At 38.3% G+C, this 20337-nt stretch overlaps 1 protein-coding gene across 1 annotated transcript in view; it reads right to left on the bottom strand.

The window, feature by feature from the left end:
- CFAP47 (cilia and flagella associated protein 47) overlaps positions 1 to 20337 on the bottom strand; it is a 442571-nt gene that overhangs the window by 394844 nt on the left and 27390 nt on the right. The window contains exons 8-10 of the mRNA XM_036270144.1: positions 18205 to 18440; positions 1030 to 1219; positions 10 to 223 (exon numbers count right to left, since the gene is read on the bottom strand). Coding sequence (XP_036126037.1) covers positions 10 to 223; positions 1030 to 1219; positions 18205 to 18440 — 640 coding nt within the window. The remainder of the gene's footprint in view (positions 1 to 9; positions 224 to 1029; positions 1220 to 18204; positions 18441 to 20337) is intronic.

Here is a 20337-nt window from a genome sequence, read left to right on the forward strand (position 1 = left end):
GCACGTTACCTGAAATGTTTATCCTGGTCTCCAGGCCTGATACTTGCAGCTCGGTCATTGGGAAAAGCTATCAGCGCATCCTTCACTGACTCTTTACTTGAGCGATGATTGTGAATGGTTGTCTTGGCTGATTGAAGCATTGCAACAGGTGCATATTCCTGGTGTTTTGCAAAATCTTTGACCACAAACTGTCCCAAAGGATTAATGATGAAAGGGGATATGCCTTTTATAGAATAGGATATTAAGTTTAATTTTTTTTAATTTCAGTTTTCCAAATAACATCCATGAGTTACTTAATACACTAGACGACTGGTTCTAAATTAATGCTAAATCCCGAAATAAACAAACATATTCAGAAAATACAAATTATTCATTTAATAAATGGTCCTACACAAAGCAATATATATGAAGTATATTTGGTAGCAAAATAGTGAATGCATAAAAAATAAACATGGTAATTTGAAGGATTGGGTTACCCTACATGAAATAAATTTGTATAGGTTAAAGAGAGTTGAATATCAGCAACTTCATATGGTTCAATCTATAAAAGATAACTGAGGGATTCCAAAATGGTGGCGGAGTGAATATAAAAGATAACTGAGGATTAGATGAAACAACAGCAATAAGAATATCCCTTTAATGGTCAAAACCAGTTTATATTATATACTCAAACAAAAAGAAGAATAAAATAGAAAAACCGTTAAAGATTTAGTAAATTTCATAGATCACTAACGCAGTGTATTCAAAGTATGATCCTCAAAATGGCAACATCAGCGCCTACCGGGAATATATTAGAAATGCCAATCTTTGGGCTGCAAAATGACCTACTTAATAATCAATGTTGGGATGTAGGCTAACGATATCTATTTTCACAGGCCTTTGAGTGATTTTGAGGCATTCAAAACATAAGAACCACTAGATTAGACCACATTTGATAAACATAGCTGAGCAATTATCACAGTAAGATAATCGTATATTAATCTAAAAAAAAAAAATTAAAAAAAAAGGTAAGGGTCCACAATAGCTTACCAGGATTGACTTTCAACACAACTTCCTTGGTGGAAAGTTTGCAGACACTCTTGAAAACTAAATATATTTGATGAAAAGGTTTCAACAATAAAGATTGAAAATTTTTATCTGGCACTGGGCCAATAAACTCTATGAACTGTTTCACTTTAAAGACTCCAATTTGATGTGGAATGAATGAACATGTCATTTTCTAAAAAAAAAAAAAAGAGGAAAAGTAACCAGTTGCTATAGGCTAAATGTCTGTGAACCCCAAAAATTACATTTAAACTTTATGCCCAGTGTGAAAGAATAAGATGAGGCCTTTGGGATGTGATTAGGTCATGAGAACAGTGCCCTCCTGAATGGAATTAGTGCTCTTATAAAAGAGGCCCCACAGAGTTCCCTAGCCCCTTCCACCATGTGAGAATACATGGGCGGCAACCAGGAAGAGGACCCTCACCTGACCATGTTGGCTGATCTGGGACTTTCAGCCTCCAGAACTGTGAGAAATAAATGTCTGCTGTTTATAAACTATGCAGTCTAGGATATTTTCTTATAGCAGCCCAAATGGATTAAAAATAAAATACTGTACTGTTAGAAAAAATAAAAGACAAATCCAAGAAAAATGTTTATAAAATTTTAAGGAGAGCTATTTCATCATGGTGATATTAAAGTGATTTAGAAACATCATATACAGTATTGACAAACTTTTATGTTACATATTATTGGAAAATTATTTAAGAAAAATTTAAAACGATGGTACTTAAGCACTTCCAGAATGGCAGAGTAAGGACCTCCAGAATTCTACTCCTCTACAAACAGAAAAAGACCACTGGAATAAATGTCAAAATAAAGTTCTCAGTTATTTGAAAATTATCTAAAAGTTTGCAAAAATCCAAAGATTATTTATTTAAGAAAAAAATTAGCTGAATATCTGAAAGAATAAAAGGTTTGTGAAAAAAAAAAAAAAAAAAAAAAAAGCCCTGGCCGGTTTGGCTCAGCGGATGGAGCATTGGCCTGCGGTTCAGAGAGACTCGGGATGGGTTCCCACTAAGGTCATGTACCTCGGATGCAGTTTGTCCCCAGCCCTGGTTGGGTTGTGCAGGTGGCAGCCACTCGATGTGTCCCTTTCATGTCGATGTTTCTCTCTCTCTCTCTCCCTCCCACTCTATCTGAACAAAAAATGGAAAAAATGTCCTCAGGTGAGGATAAAAAAAAGGTTTGTGGCATTATTACTTACTATAATCCCATCCTCCTAATCCCAGTTTTGTGCTCTCTTTGAAAAACAACAGCCTTGCAACTATGGTAGCTGTGAAAACTATTAGCCTAGCAGCCACTGAGCGAGAAGAATCGGTTTGTAGCTCTTCAAAAACCCATACGCAGAGAACTGGCCCTATTTGTCCAATCTGGAAGCAGGCTGAAAAGTCTATTATGAAGGCACATCTTTAACTGACTGGAATCAGAGCTCACTCCATGTGAACAGCTCTCTCCCCAAAGTTTTGCCCCACCACCACCTCTCCAAAATATTCAGTGGTAATTGTTGAACATCACAGCAACCTGGGGTAGCATTACCATTTAAGGCTATAAGAGGCTAAACAAAGACACAGACAGTGGCTTTTAAGGAAGGAAGGAAGGAAGGAAGGAAGGGAGAAAAGGAAGGAGAAAAGGAAAGGAAAAGACAAAGTAAAGGGGGAAAAAAGTACAAAGTGACTTATTCTCAGGGTGTTTGAAAAGCTCTGACATAGTCCTGGGAATCGAGATTGTCACACAAATGTGCAAGACAGTGTATCTGCCCAGGAAATTTTTAAAAAGCTCTAGTTGACTTTGAGACCCTGTTCAGTGAGGAACTGAAGGCCAGCAGGAGGGGTAAACTACCTGAAAAAACAGTGAAAACATTCCCCACCCAACATACTTACACAAAGGCTCCTGGCAAAGGCTATGAGACTTATTGACACAATTAATTTTTTAAATAAGTTTTTACTGATATTTTAGAGAGAGAGGAAGGAATAAGGAGAGAGATAGAAACATCCATGAAAGAGAAACATTGATTGGCTGCCTCCTGCATGCCCCCTACTGGGGTTCGAGCCTGAAAACCATGCATGTGCCCTTAAAGGGAATTGAACCCGTGACCACTTGGTGCATGGGACAATGCTGAACCAACTGAGCCACACCAGCCTGGCAAGAAAAAGAATTTAAGAGAATATCTCCCCAGTCATTAGCTAAGGTCTAAATTACCTGAGCTGATATCTAATTGGTTGCACACAACAAAGAAAACAACATTTACATAATTAGCCAAAAAAAGTCACTAAAGTAACAAAAATAAACAAAAAGGAAAATAAATCCTGGGGGTTGTCTGATTTGCAGAGTTGCCAAATTATATCATTTAAAATGCTTAGTTTTCAACAAAAAACTACAGGACACCCAGAGAAATAGGAAAGTATGGCCAATACACAGGAAAAATGCAATAAATAGAAACTGTTCCTAAGGAAACCCAAATGTTGGACTTAGTGACAAAGATGATAAATCAACTATTATAAATATGTTCAAAGGACTAAAGGAATAAATGTCTAAAAATTTTAAAAAACAACAAAAGTAAAAATAAAAAAGTAGGACTATCGCAAACTGAAAAGCTTCTACACAGCAAAGGGCACCATTAACAAAATAAAAGGGCAACTTATTGAATTGGAGAAAATAATGGCAAATCATATATCTGATAAGAGACTAATATCCAAAATAAATTAAGAACAGATACAACTCAACAGCAAAAAATAAATAAATAAAATGCTATTTATAAAATAGGCAGAAGATCTGAATAGACATTTTTCCAAAGAAGACATAAAAAAATTCAACAGGTACATGAAAAGGTACTCAGCAACACTAATCATAAGGAAAATGCAAATAAAAACCACAATGAGGCCCTGGCCGGTTTGGCTCAGCAGTTGGAGCATTGGCCTGCGGACCAGAGAGTCCTGGGTTAGGCCCCCACTAGGGGCACATATCAAAAAAAAAAAAAAAAAAACCACAATGAGATCACACCTTACACCTATTAGAACGGCTATTATAAAAAATAAAAGAAATAACAAGTGTTGGCAAGGATGTAGAGAAAAGAGAGCCCTTGTGCACTGTGGCTGGGAATGTAAATTGGTGCAGCCATTATGTAAAATAGTGTGAAATTTTCTCAAAAAATTAAACATATAACTACCACATGATCCAGCAATTCCGAGTATTTATCTAAAGAAAATAAAAACACTAATTCAAGAAAATATATACACCCCCACGTTCACTGAAGCATCATTTGTAACTGCCAATATACGAAAGCAACCCAAGTGTCCACCAACATGGATAAAAAAAAAACATGGAATATTATCAGCCATAAGAAGGAGGAAATCTTGCCATTTGTGACAACATGTATAGAGTTTGAGAACATTGTTCTATGTGCAATAAATCAGAGAAAGATAAAAAGCCTATGATCTCATTTATAGGTAGAATCTTTTTAAAAATTAGGTCATATGCCAGGCTGGTGTGGCTCAGTGGTTGAGCGTTGGCTCATGCATCAAGAGGTCACCAGTTCGATTCCCAGTCAGGGCACATGCCCAGGTTGTGGGCCCAGTCCCCAGTGGGGGTCGTGCAAGAGGCCAATCGATGTTTCTTCTCATCAATGTTTCTATCTCTTTCTCCCTCTCCCTTCCTCTCTCTCTAAAATCAATAAAGAAAAAAATATTAGGTCATAGATACAGAGAACAGGTTATTGGTGGTTTCCAGAGACAATGGCTGTAGAGTGAAGGGGGGTGGGCAAAATTGGTTAAGGGGTTCAAAAGGTACAAATTTCAAGTTATAAAAAAAAAGTAGCCCTGGCCGGTATGGCTCAGTGGTTGGAGCGTTGGCCTGCGGTCCAGAGAGACCCGGGTTCGGTTCCCGCTAAGGGCGCGTACCTCGGTTGCGGTTTGTCCCCGGCCCTGGTTGGTTGTGTGGGTGGCAGCCACTCGATGTGTCCCTTTCACGTCGATGTTTCTCTCTCTCTCTCTTCCTCTCTCTCCCTCCCACTCTATCTGAACAAAAAATGGAAAAGAATGTCCTCGGGTGAGGATAAAAAAAAAAAAGTAATGGGGATGTAATGTACAGCATGGTGACTATACTTAATAATACTGTACTGTATACTATAAAGTTGCTAAAAAAAGTAAAATTTAAAAGTTCTCATGACAAAAAAAAATTTTTGTAACTATGTAGGGTAACAGATGTTAGCTAGACTTATTGTAATTATCATTTCATAATATATACAAATATTGACTCATTATGTTGTACACCTGAAACTAATAAAATGTTTTATATATCAATTATGCCTCAATAAAACAAAGTAAATATGATAATAACATCTCATAAAATAGAGAATATCAATAAAATATAGAAATTGTTCACACAAGTTTGGCTCAGTGGTAAGAGCATCAGCCCGTGGACCAAAGTGTTGCAAGTTTGATTCCAGGCAAGGACACACACCTCAGTTCTCAACTGCAGTTCAATAACTGGCCCTGGTTGGGGTCATGCAGGAGGCAACCAATCAATGTCTCTCTCTCACATCGATGTCTCTCTCTCTCCCTCTCTCCTTCCCTCCCACCCTATCTAAAAAATCAATGGAAAAATATCCTCGGGTAAAGATAAAAAAGAAAAAGTATAGAAATTGTTCAAAAGTACTAATAAAGAGAAAGAAATGTGGGAAATCCAGAAATATGTAGAAATTAAACAGTAAATTCCTAAATAACCAATATGTCAAAAACATCTCAGAGGAAATTACAGAACACTTTGAGGTGAAAGAAAACTAAAACACAACATACTAAAACCTATCAATGCAACAAAAGCAGTGATTAGAAGTAAATTTATAGCTGTAAGCACCAATATTAAAAAAGAAAATAGCACCCTGGCCGGTTTGGCTCAGCGGTTAGAGCGTCCACCTGCGGTCAGGAGAGACCCGGGTTCGGTTCCCGCTAAGGGCACGTACCTCGGTTGCAGTTTGTCCCCGGCCCTGGTTGGGTTGTGCGGGTGGCAACCACTCAATGTGTCCCTTTCACATCGATGTTTCTCTCTCTCTCTCTCTCTCCCTTCCACTCTATCTGAGCAAAAAAAATGTCCTCGGATGAGGATAAAAAAAAAAAGAAAATAGCTTTCAAACAATAACCTAAACTTCTACCTTAGAATATAAGAAAAAGAAGAGCAAAGTAAACCCAAAATGAAGGGGGAAAAAAGGAATAATAAAGACAAAAACAGTAATACATGAACTAGAGAATCAGAAAGAAATCAACAAATCTGAAACTATGACCTTTGATATGATCAACAATTTAAAAAATCTTTAGCTAGAACCACCAAGAAAAAAAAAAAAAAGATTCAATTGATTAAAATCAGGACTAAAAGACAAAAACATCACTATCAACATTACATCAATAAAAAAGGGATGAGGGATGAGGGAATATGATGAACAACTATATGCCAACAAATTAGATAATGTAGATGATATAAACAAATTCGTAGATGCAAAGTTCTTTTTTTATTATTATTCATTTTAGAGATAGAAGAAGAGAGAGGGAGAGATAGAAACACCCATGAGAGAGACCATTGATTGGCCGCTTCCTGCATGCCCCCCACTGGGGACCTGGTCCACAACCTGGGCGTGTGCCCTGACTAGGAATCGAACCGGCCACCTCATGGTGCATGGGTCAACGCTCAGCTACTGAGTCACACCAGCCGGGCTTACGCAAAGTTCTTAAAATCATTCCAGAAGAAAGAGAAAATTGGAATAGCTCTAGGATAACAAGAGATTAAATTAGGAATCAAAAACTTCTGACTTAGAAAAGTCCAGAATCATGGCTTTGATGATGAATGGTAACAAACACTTAAAGAAAAATTAGCACCAATCCTTCACAAACTATTCCAAAAACTAAAAAGGAAAGATCACTTTCAAACTTGTTCTATAGTACCAGTTTTACTTTAATGTCAAAACCAAAAACATTCAAGAAAATTACTGACAAATGTCCCTATAAATATATGGTGAAACATCGATATAACAGACTAATCCGGGCAAGGGGGTGTTTGTTAAAGCCAAAAGTTCATTACATAATAAGTAGGTTTTCTGAATGCTATATTTAAAAATTGACAAATTAGTTTACCTGTTTTTACTTGTGTAGACAAGTTTGTGTGATTAAAATTAAGTATGTATAAAAAGTTTAATTTCACAGAAAAGTTTTCTATATGTATTACTGTAATTTTAAATTTGTATTGAGTAGGTCTAGTAAATGTGTGCATCTACCAGTCACCAAGAGTAAACAAAGGCACATGGCTAGGGTGTGGCTTACCACACATTAAACATCACTTGGCACAAGTTAAAACTGCTGTAGAAAAGTACGCCATGCAACAACAGAACCAATTACCTCGAATCCTATGTGATGTCATCACATGCTAATCATTCACTGAACATTGTTTATAAGCAGAGACGCTTGTATTTAAATATGTAGACTATAATTGTAGATATGTAACATTTATTTATGTCAGTGAAATCACTACAATGTTTTTCCCAACATATGGCCTAGTCACTGAAATTTGTTAAAAATAGCAGTGAATTAAGAACAAAAAATTATCTATTAACTTAATTATAAGCAAATCTTGGTTAAAAGCATTTTAAAATTAACAGGCTGTTAATTTTCACACGTGACATACAGACTAGAAATTTTGTCCATTAAATCGAGGTCTGCAAAATCGAAGATTTACTCTATACACAGAATTCCTCAACCAAATACTATCAAACTGAATCCAACAATGCACACAATGGATATTCACTATGTATAACTGTGATTTATACTGTGATTCCCAAGTTTAACATCTAAATGTCAATCTATATAATACACCATCTTAATAAAGGACACATTATCACTGTAATAGACACAGAAAAAATATTTGAGACAACACAACACATTTTCACAATAAAAAAACACCAAAACAAATAATTCAAATAGAAAAAAGTTTCAAGTTTATAAAGGCAATCTATAAAATACCCATGGTTAACATCATACTTAAGGGTAAAAGAATAAAAGCTTTCTCCTTCCATTAGGAACAAGAAAACATCCTCTCTCTTCACTTTTATTTAATACTATACAGGAGGTTCTAACCAGAGCAATTAGGTAAGAAAAATAAATAAAACTCATCCAGGTTGGAAAGAAAGATGTAAAATGATTTCTATTCATAAATAATATGATCTCGTATCACAAAGAATCCACTAAAAATTACCACAACTAATAAAGGAGTTCAAGGTATAGGAAACAAAGTCAATATACAAAAGTCAATTGCATTTCTATACATTAGAACATTAATCTTTAATTAATTTTTAAATATATTTTAACTGTTTTTCTTAGAGAGAGAGGAAGGGAGAGAGATAGAGAAACACTGATGTGAGAGACAAATATCGATCGGCTGCAGGGCAACCCAGGCATGTGCCCTGACCAGGAATCGAACTGGGACCTCTCACTCCATGATGTTCAATCCACTGAGCCACACCGGCCTAGTAAATCTTGAATTAATTTTGATTAATTTTAAATCAAATAGTTTTAAAATAATTTTTAATTAATTAAATGTTAAGAAAACCATTTCATTTTCATAGAATCAGAAATAACAGAATACTTAAGAATAATTATTTAAAAGAATTACAAGGTCTGTACACTGAAAGCTATAAAAAAAAAAACCTTTAAAAGAAACTTTAAAAGACATAAATAAACTGAAAGACATCCAATTTTCATGAACTGTAAGATTTAATATTGTCAAAATGGCAACACTCCCAAATAAAGTTATAGATTCAGTAAAATTCCTATCAAAAATCTGAGCTGCTGTTTTGTTGTTGTTATTTTTGTTTGGGGGGGGGTGTTTTTTATTTGATTGTGCAGAAATTGGTAAGCTTATTCTAAAATTCATACAGATTTTCAAGGGAAACAGTTGGTCAAAAATATTTCTTAGAAAGAGCTGTTTGATGACTCATTTCCCAAATTTGAAAATCACTACAACACTAACCAGTACATACATTATAGTACTGGCATAAGGATAAACATAAATAAGTAAAATATAATTGTGAGTTCAGAAATCAACTCTTCATTCACAGTCAACTGATTTTTTTGATAAGTGTGCCAAGATTCAAGGATAACTGGCCATCTATATGTAAAAGAATAAATCTGGAGCTCTAAATAAAACCATATACAACTCTAATGGATAATACATTTAATGTATGAGCTAAAATTCTTAAGACTAAAACATAGGAACAAATCTTAATGACCTCAGATATTCTACAACTACCTACATATGATATACTAAAAGCAAAACAAAGAAAAAATCAGAAAACTTGAATTTAATTAAAAAGCAGTCACAGATAGTAGGCAATCAAGAGCAGGTATATTACAATAATAGTTTACCTAAAAGAACAGGCAGCAGGCCAGATTCAGGCTGTGGACCATAGTCAGCCAACCCCTGGTTTAAAGGAACTGGGAATGAGTTCTCTGAGTACAGTAGTGCAAAAAAAAAAAAAAAAAAAACTAGGCCAGTTTGACATCCACAAACTGGCCTAGTATTCACACATATGCCCCGGTATTCAATTTTTCTGTTCTGCACCAGCAGTACCAGGCTAGGGCCAGTTAAGTTTCAAATTTGACACATCTACGCAAGCTTGAAGGTATGGCTCATGTGCTACTATCATATGAAGACCTTTCTTCCTGGCTGGGAGTAAACACACTGCCCTCTGAGTTTTTATATCACCTTGTTACAGATCTCTTTTTAACACACTATTTTGCATTCTTCCTAAACCTACCTGCTTGTGTATGTCCTACACTTCATTAGTGCATTCAAAAAAGTATTACCATAGAAGGAAAAAAATGGCAGCAGAGTGAATGGAAGCTACACAGACAGTTTCCCAGGACCAAACTGGAATTATGACTAAAATAAAGACAAATCATCAGGAAAAAACAACCGAAATGCAGCTGGAGAGAAACCTTATAACCAGAGATGGAGAGAGGACACCAAATCAGGCCTGGTAGGAACTGCAGAGGCACCAGAGGGCTGGTTGTGAGCATTTCCCTCTGAGAAGTCGAAGGTTAAAACCTCAAACTGGCCCTGGCCGGTTTGGCTCAGCGGTTAGAGCATCCGCCTGCAGTCCGGAGAGACCCGGGTTCAGTTCCCGCTAAGGGCATGTACCTCGGTTGCAGTTTGTCCCCGGCCCTGGTTGGTTGTGCGGGTGGCAACCACTCGATGTGTCCCTTTCACATCGATGTTTCTCTCTCTCTCTCTTCCTCTCTCTCCCTCCCACTCTACCTGAACAAAAAATGGAAAAATGTCCTGGGGTGAGGATGATAAAAAAAAAAAACAAAAAAACCTCAAACTGGCCCCCCAGCACAGAGTGATGAAACAGGGAAAGGTGCCTGTATAACACCTGGCTGGGATCACCAGAGCTGAGCCTTTGTCTGGCAAGGAGAGACGCAGGAAGAAATGGCACCTCGCTGAAGGGCCACAGCACTGTATCAGCCACAGCCACTCACCTTGGGCTCCGGCAGAGTGAGGGCAGACTGGACTGGAACTGTGTGAAGAAAGTCAGGGGTACATGGCACAAGGGAGAGAGCTGAGAAGGAGGACACCAGGAGTTTTATGCTGAACCACTCCCTCATAGGACAGTAGCCATATTACTCAAAGGGCCCCTTCCCAGAGCCTGGGGGAGAAGCAAGGGCCCCTCCCTCAGGAATTTAACACAACCCAGCTAGAGAAATGCAAATTGAGGCTCATTAACAGCTAGACACTACCAGTAAGTAAGGGGGGGGCCCTCCAAAAGAGCTGATACTTGGATGAGCTCTCAATGTTGGGGAGCCTGTCAGTGTTGGGGGTCCTGGGTCTGAGGACTGACCAGTGAAGGCTGAGGCTTAAGTTCCTACACTGAGCCCCTCCTCCATGGCTTCAGCAGCCATCTCTGTCAAGTAGCCCTCTGTTTTCCCTCCAGAGGAGAAGAAACTGCCCCTCTCACAGAAATTTAACACCACCCTGTGGCTCTGGGAACTGAGAGCTGTGAAGGTAGAGGCCAACAATCCACAACATACAAACCACTTTCTTACCAAAGCAACTTTAACCCAGGAAAAAGCAATTGCCCCTCCTGTTGGAAATCTTCTTAACCTTGTACACCTGATAGATTTTTCATTCAGTTGAGGGCTACAACCCAAGGCTCATCAAGTAACTGAGACTAATAGCCTTCAGGTAATAGCTAGAGGATAACTAAACCTTTGTTTGGCCTGCAAATCTACCCAGGAAAGGAAGACTTGACAATGGTGTTTAACATGGGTCCTCCCACATTCATCCAAACCCAGTAGAGATAGCCACAATCAGCAGAACACCAATACTCACAAGGAAATTTTGGCATGCTCCAAAACCTACTGAGATAGCCAAAATGGTGAAACAAACAAATCCTAAATGAAAGAATAAGAGAATTCTACAGAAAAGGGAAAAATGAAATGGAATTAAGCAAGTTTTCAGAGGTAGGGTTCAAAGAAAAGATTATGAGGAAGCTCAATAGCATGAGTAAAGATATAGAAACAATACAAATCAACGATTTGGAAATGAAAAACCACCAAGCGGAAATGAAGAATGACATAGCAGAAATAAAGAACACATTGGAAGGAATAACCAACAGAGTAGAGGGAGCCAAGGACCAAATCGGTGAATCAGGAGACAGGGTAAAAACCAGATGGGTGAATTAGGACACAGGGTAAAAACCAGATGGGTGAACTAGGAGACAGGGTAAAAACCAGATGGGTGAATTAGGAGACAGGGTAAAAACCAGATAAGTGAATTAAGAGACAGGGTAAAAATCACATCGGTGAATTAGGAGTCAGGGTAAAAACCAGATTGGTGAATTAGGAGACAGGGTGAAAACAATCACCCAATCAGAGAACCAAAAAACAAAAACAAAAAACAATTTGAAAACTAGAAGACAGCCTAAGAGAACTTTGGTACAATATGAACAATAACAATATCTGCACCATAGGAGTGCCAGAAGAAGAAGAAAATGGGCGAGGGTAGAGAATACATTTGAAGAAACAGTGACAGAAAACTTCCCTAGCTTGGTGAAGGAAAAAGGCATACAAGTCCAAGAAGCACAGAGAGCCCCAAGTAAGAGGAACCCACGCAGGCACACACCAAGACACATAATAATTAAAATGCCAAAAATTAAAGACAAAGAGAGAATCCTAAAGGCAGCAAGTGATAAGCAACAGGTTACCCACAAAGGAACCTCCATAAGTCTATACGCTGACTTCTCAACAGAAACACTACAGGCCAGAAGGGAATGGCATGAAGTAATCAAGGTAATGAAAAGCAAAGATCAGAACCCAAGACTACTTAATCCACCAAGAGTATCAGTCAAAATAGAAGGTAAAATAAACAGCTTCCCAGACAAGACAAAAAAAAAAAAGGCTAAGGGAATATATTAGCACCAAACAAACCAACACTACAAGAAATGTTTAAAGGATTACTATAGTTAGTAAAAGAGTTATGAAGAAAAATATAACCACAATAAACAAAAATGGCAATAAATCAGTACATACCAATAAAAACCTTAAATGTGAACGGATTAAGCACTCTGATCAAAAGAAACAGAATAGCTGAATGGATAAGAAAACACGACTCATACATATATATTGTTTACAAGAGACACACCTCACAACAAAACACTCACATAGGTTGAAAGTGAAAGTGTGGAAAAAAATCTTCCAAGCAAATGGAAAAGAAAAAAGAGCTGGGAAAGCAAGACTCATATCCGATAAAAATAGACTTCAAAATGAAGGCCATAACTAGAGATAAAGAAAGCCATTACATAATATTGAAAGGATCTATCCAACAGGAGGATATAATCTCAGTAAACATATATGCACCTAATATAGGAGCACCAAAATACATTTAAAAATTTCTGGAAGGCCCTGGCCGGTTTGGCTCAGCGGATAGAGCGTCAGCCTGCGGTCCGGAGAGACCCGGGTTCGGTTCCCGCTAAGGGCACGTACTTCGGTTGCAGTTTGTCCCCGGCCCTGGTTGGTCGTGCGGGGGTGGCCACTCGATGTGTCCCTTTCACGTCGATGTTTCTCTCTATATATCTCTTCCTCTCTCTCCCTCCCACTCTATCTGTACAAAAAATGGAAAAGTGTCCTCGGGTGAGGATAAAAAAAAAAAAAAAATTTCTGGAGGACTTCAAAGGAGAACTCAACAGCAATATAATCATAGCAGCAGACTTCAACACCCCACTGACATCACTGGATAGATGCTCTAAACAAAAAAATTAACAAGGAAATAGAGACTCTAAGCAAAGCACTGGATCAGATGGCTTTAATAGATTTTAAAGAGAATTATACCCTAAAACTGCAGAATTCACATTCTTCTCAAGTGCACATGGGACATTCTCAAAGATTGACCACATGTTAGGACTCAAATTAAGTCTCTACAAGTTCAAAAAGACTGAAATCCTATCAAGCATTTTCACAGATCACAATGGCATGAAACTAGAAATCAATTACAATAAAAACACTAAAAAACATTCAAACATATGAAGACTAAATAGCATGCCATTAAATAATGAATGGGTTACCAATGAGATTAAAGGAGAAATTAAAAACATGCTGGAAAACAATGAAAATGAACACATAGCAACACACAATCTATGGGACTCAGTGAAAGCCGTCCTGAGAGAGAAGTTCATAGCACTACAGGTCTACCTCAAGAAACAAAAAAAAATTCCTAATTGACTAATCCTACAACTTAAAGAACTAGAAAGTAAACAAAAAGGCAAACCCAGAGCAAGTGGAAGGAAAGAAATAGTAAAGGTCAGAGCAGAAATAAATGACATAGAGACTAAAAGAAACAATTCAAAAGATAAAAACGAAGAGCTGGTTCTTTGAAAAGATAAACAAGATTGATGGACCCTTAGCCAGATTCACCAAGAAAAATAGAGAGAAAACCCAAATAAATAAAATCAGAAATGGAAGTGGCAAAGTAACAACTGACACCACAGAAATACAAAGATTATTAAAAAATACTATAAACAATGACACACCAACAAATTGGACAATCTAGGCAAAATGGACCAATTTCTAAAATCATACAGTCCCAAAAACTGAACCAGGAAAAGAGAGAAAACATGAATGGACCAAAAGCAACTAAGGAAATTGAAGATGTAATCAAGAAACTCGCAGCAAACAAAAGCCCAGGCCCAGAATGCTTCATGGGGAAGTTTTACCAAATATTCAATGATCTAACACCCATTTTCCTCAAACTATTCCAAAAACTTAAAGAAGAAGGAAGACTTCCAAACTCATTTTATGAGGCCAGAATAATTCTAATTCCAAAAACAGAAAAAGACACTAGAAAGAAAAAAAAAACTACAGGCCAATATCCCTGATGAACATAGATTCCTAAATCCTTAACAAAATATTAGCAAATCGGATCTAGCAACACATTAAAAAAATTATTCATCATGACCAAGTGGGATTCATCCCAGGGATGCAAGGCTGATAGAATATATGCATATCAATAAATATGATATACCACATAAACAAAATAAAAGCTAAAAACCGTATGATCATATCAATAAACACTGAAAAAGCATTCAACAAAATCCAGCACCCATTTCTGATAAAAAAAAAAGCTCAGCAATATGGGAATGGAGGGATCATATTTCAACATAAAGAGGCCATATTTTAAAAAACCTACAACCAACATCATACTCAGTGGGCAAAAACAAAAAGTATTTCCCTTAAGAACAGGAATAAGACATGGATGCCCACTTTCACTACTGTTATTTAACATAGTACTGGAAGTCTTAGCCACAGCAATCAGACAAGAAGAAAAACAAAAAGGGGATCCAAATTGGAAAGGAGGGTGTGAAACTGTCATTATTTGCAGATGGCGTAATATTGTACATAGAAAACCCTAAAGACTCCATAAAAAAATCTACTAGATTTAATAAGTGAATTTGGCAAAGCAGCAGGATACAAAATTAATGTCAAGAAATCAATGGCATTCTTATACACCAATAATGAACTCACAGAAAGAGAAACTGAAAAAACAATCCCATTTATCATTGCAACAACAAAAAAATTAAGATAGCTAGGAATAAACTTAACCATAGAAGTAAAGGACCTCTTTTCAGAAAAGTATAGGACATTAGAAAAAGAAATAGAGGAAGATTTTAAAAAGTGGAAGAATATACCTTATTTATGCATTAGAAGAATTAACATCATTAAAATGTCCATACTACCCAAAGCAATCTATAGATTCAATTAAATTCCCATCAAAATATCAACAACATACTTCACAGAACTAGAACAAATACTTCAAAAGTTCATATGGAACCAAAAAAGACCCCGAATAGCCACAGCAATCTTGAAAAAGAAGAACAAAGTAGGAGGGATCGCAATACTGGATATCAGGTTATACTACATAGCCACTGTAATCAAAACAGCCTGGTACTGGCACAAGAATAGGTATATCAATCAGTGAAACAAAACAGAAAACCCAGAAATTGACCAAGACATTATGTTCAATTAATAGTTGACAAAGGTGGTAAGAGCATACAATGGAGAAGACAGCCTCTTTAATAAATGGTGTTGGGAAAATTAGACAGCTACACGCAAAAAAAATGAACCTAGACCGCCAACTTACACCATACACAAGAATAAACTCAAAATGGATGAAAGACTTAAATGCGACTTGTGAATCCATAAAAATCCTAGAAGAAAATGTAGGCAGCAAAATATCAGACATCAAATGCAGTAGAATTTTCACTGATACAACACCTAAGGCAAGAGAAACAAAGGAGAAAATGAATACATGGGACTACATCAAACTAAAAAGCTTCTGCATAGCAAAAGAAACAAGCATCAAAATGGAAAGGGAACCCACTGTATTGGAGAGCATAATTGCCAATGATATATCAGATAAGGGGTTAATTTCCAATATATATAGAGTGCTCATACAACTCAACAAAAGGAAGACACAGAACCCAATTAAAAAATGGGCAGAGGACCTAAATAGACACCTCTCCAAACAAGACATACAAATGGTCAAGAGACATATGAAAAAATGCTCAACATCACTAATCATCAGAGAAATTCACATTAAAACAACAATGAGGTATCACCTCACACCTGCCAGAATGGCTGCCATCAACAAGTCATCAAACAACAAATGCTGGAGTGGGTGTGGAGAAAAGGGGACTCTAGTACACTGCTGGTGGGAATGTAAACTGGTGCAGCCACTATGAAAAACAATATGGTGTTACCTCAAAAAATCAAAAATGGAAATGCCATTTGACCCAGTGATCCCACTTCTAGGAATATATCCTAAGAAGCCTGAAGCATCAATCAGAAGGAATATATGCACCCCTATGTTCGTAGCAGCATTATTTACAATAGCTAAGATCTGGAAACAACCAAGTGTCCATCAGTAGACAAAAGGATAAAAAAGCAGTGGTACATATACACAATGGAGTACTATGCAGCTGTAAGAAAGAAAGATCTCTTATCTTTTGAGACGACATGGAGGGATCTGGAGAGTATTATGCTAAGCAAAATAAGCCAAGCAGAGAAAGACAAATACCACATTTCCTCACTTATTTGTGGAATATAATGAACAAAATAAGCGGATGAACAAAATAGACCCAGAGACATAGAATTAGGGTACAGACTGACAAACCTCAGAGGAAGGGAGCAGGGGAGGGTGTTTGTGTATGTGTGTGTGTGTGCGTGTTAAACCAAAGAACTTAAATATATGTATGCGTAGCCAGTGGACACAGACAACAGTGCTGTGAGGGGACAGGATCAGGAGGAGGGTGTTGGGAGGAAAAAGTAGAAACATCTGTAACAAAAACAAATTAATTAAAAAAAAATCCTTATCCTGTTGGAATGATGTAAGGAAGGAGGCGGCACTGCCATTCAAGCCAGAAGGCTGTCCTTGGTGGAGACAGCTGGGAAGCACAGGCTGTCTGCCCTTGGTTTCCATCGCCATTAGGAGGCCTCTGAGTTTAGCTCACTGGAAGTCCCCCGCTTATTCCTGGCTGAAGCTGGAGTGAGTCTACAGTCTGTGCAGCCGCAGATGTGACGTGGTGAGCCACGCAGCCTATGTCCCGGATGCCCCAACGATGCTCCTGTTACGCAGGTGCTGCCCACATAGGACCGCAAGCCCCGTTGCACAAGTAGATGGTTGGCTGTAGCTGGCCCCTCTGGGGCCTGTAGGTGAGGATCCAGGACTACAAGCACCTGAGCCTATGCCTGGACCTGTCACCTCCCTGCACTCAGACAGCTCCTACTCACCTGATGCTGGCCTATCTGATGTTGACAGGCCTCCTGATGCCCGCCCCCTCACTGTGCCCCAGACACACAATGCATGTGACTAGTGGCTGCAAGATGCCTTCCTTATCAGACTCTGAAGGGCTGGGGGTGGGAGACGGGACATGCAAAAAGCTCAGAAACTCACCCCTTGAGAAAGTACTCAGACTACAGTGCTTGCTTTGACCCATATCACCTCACTTCACAGGAGGGCATGGCCTGGGTCCCTCAGAGGCAAAACTGCCACAACTGCACTCTCCTGTCTTGAGTTAGCTGGCACAAGGGCAGGCACCCAGGCTACAGCCTCTGTCCATGGCACTGGACCTCCACTTCTGCCACGTGTGTACTCTCCAGCTTTGCCAACCTTCAGTTTGGAAGTGGGATTCAATGAATCTTGACTCCCCTTGGCATCTCTGGGGTTGAGATGAGTACCTGGCTCCTACCTACTTCTCACCTTTTGCTGCTATTGACAGATGCTGGCATGGCTCACCACTTGTTCCTGGGTTCCACTGCCTAAACAAGGACTGCAGGACCTATTCCTGCAACCACTCACAGCAGGGAGTGCCAAGATTCTGTGATGGGTATTTAGGTTTAGGGGCCAGCCTATAAACTTAGTGTCAAATGCTTTTGTGGACAGATGAAAGGTACTTAACAACTTATGGATACCATGTGAGTGCCAATACAAAAGTATTCATAACTAGGCTATAGAAGAAATACAATTTATAAACTTTGGTGCAAAAAAAAAAAAAAGGTAGTTTTTAATCCTCTGCAAGGCATTTTAGCAAACCTTAAAATACTATGTGAAAGCACAGAATAATTATCTTACCTGCATACATCTTTCAGCAACGTTGCCCCTTTTAGGTTCAATTCTAAAATTTGCAGTTTTTCTAAAGTTGTACGTCACAGGCAGTGATTTGGATAGATTTTCCATAATAAACGAAATCTCTGAATGTTCACCAATGGTACAAGGCGTAAAGTTAAGAACGTTTCCTGAATCAAACTGTATTTTAACAGGAAGTCCTGACCCTGTCAGTGCTAATTCCAGTTTCTGAAATCGATCATCTGTAAAAACAACAGTAGCTTTTTAACATAAAAAGTGTCTTGGGAGTCCAAAACATACAGTATTTGCTCAGTCCAAACAGTGTCATATTTAAGACTTGATGAGATGTAGGTAGCTCATTCAATCTTTCGTTCAACAAAAATGGTGAGTGCCTTCTCTGTGCCAAGTACTCTTCTAGGCCTTGGGGATAACAGCAGTGAATAAAATAGACAATGTTCCTGCTCTCATGGACTTTACATTCTAGTGAGGTGACACTGACAATAAAATAAATAAATAAATATATACCATTTCAGAAGCGGTAAGTGCTATGGAGAAAAGTAATGTAGGGTGAAGGGGAGCAGAATTTGTCACTCCCAAATATGCCTCTTTGGCATAAGGGATACTTTTTAGAAACAGCAGACAGGAAAAGCTCTGAAAACCTAATAGAAGTTACCCTTTTTAAGAGACATTACATTAATAAGGGAAATACCCATTTGTAAGAATGTCTTCCTCTCTGTACCTGGAAGGAATGCTTATCAATGGAGAAGGCAGAGATTTAAATCTGCATAACAACCTTATCCTCTTTTACTGTAGTCTGGCTGAAAACCTCCCATAATTGGCTCCTCACCCCCAACATTTCTCTCTTTAGCTGAAGGTGGTATTTAAGGTGGTGGCTTGGGGCTATTTCAGTTACTCAGTTTTCCTGGGTATCCCCCATGTATGCTGAAAATATACATGTTATTAAACTTCTGTTTATTTTTTCCTGTTATCTGTCTTTTATTACAGGGGTTTCAACCAAGAATTTAGAAGAGTAGAAGGAAAATTATTTTTCTTCCCCTACAAGGGTAAGACAGAGCACATCATCTTGGAGCTGTTCTTTTATATGGGGAGGATCCAAAAAAGGCATCTCTGACAGGGAGACATCTGAGCAAAACTATAAAGAGACTCTGAAAGAAAATCTAGTAAAAGTGCACTCCTAGTAGAATAGCAAGAACAAAGACTCTAAGGTAAGAATGTGCTTGGCCTGTTCCAAAAATCATAAGGAATTAAATATATCTTGGTAAGAGTAGTAGAAGTGATGCCATTGCAATAATCTGGTCATTATTTAACAGAAAAGGAGTAAATGGGAGACTAGCAGTTTAACGCTCCAGGTCTGCTCCCCAACCCCCAGAAGAACTGGAGAAGGGACTGGACATAGGCAGTTTAGACGCATGCCCAGTAAGGTCTCAGTGATGTCAGAAGGTGCTTACCGGCCTGTCACACCTGGGAGAGAGTCAGTGGCCAGAATAGGCATGGCCTCTGCAAGCAAGAGACACCTGAATATTTCATCTCCTAGACGAAGAAATGCTCTTTCTCTCTCTCCTTCTCTTGGTGCTTGGCACTCCTGCCCTCTTGGGACTCCTGTTGCAGGGGTAGGGTTCCTGTGAATTTGCCCACATAACTATGAGCCCACAATGGATTAATGGACTGAATCTAGACTGACGCTGATCTGGACCCAGTTTCATCATGCAACACACACTCTGGACACTGGCTCTGTTTCTAGTTCTACTGAACCCACAGCTGCCGTTTTTCCAGGAATGGGTTAAGGAAACTGGGACATTACAACCCCAGAAATATAACTCCATGCCGATAAAGACTCCCATGTGAGTCTTAGAAAATTCCTTTTTCTGAAGACATTGCAAAAGCCACCCCACTCCCACGACTGTCGGAGAGATCTGGCCCACTCACCTCTCTCTCTGGTATCAAATGGATAGTGAAAAATGGTCAGATTTAAGATATATATTTTTTATTGATTGATTTTAGAGAGACAGAAAGGGAGAGAGATTTGTTGTTCCACCCATTTATGCACTCATAAGTTGCTTCTTGTATGTCCCCTGACCAAGGATCAAACCTGCTACCTTGGCATATCAAGATAATGCT

This window comes from Molossus molossus, unplaced genomic scaffold, assembly GCF_014108415.1.
Source record: "Molossus molossus isolate mMolMol1 unplaced genomic scaffold, mMolMol1.p scaffold_m16_p_2, whole genome shotgun sequence".
Lineage (NCBI taxonomy): Eukaryota > Metazoa > Chordata > Mammalia > Chiroptera > Molossidae > Molossus > Molossus molossus.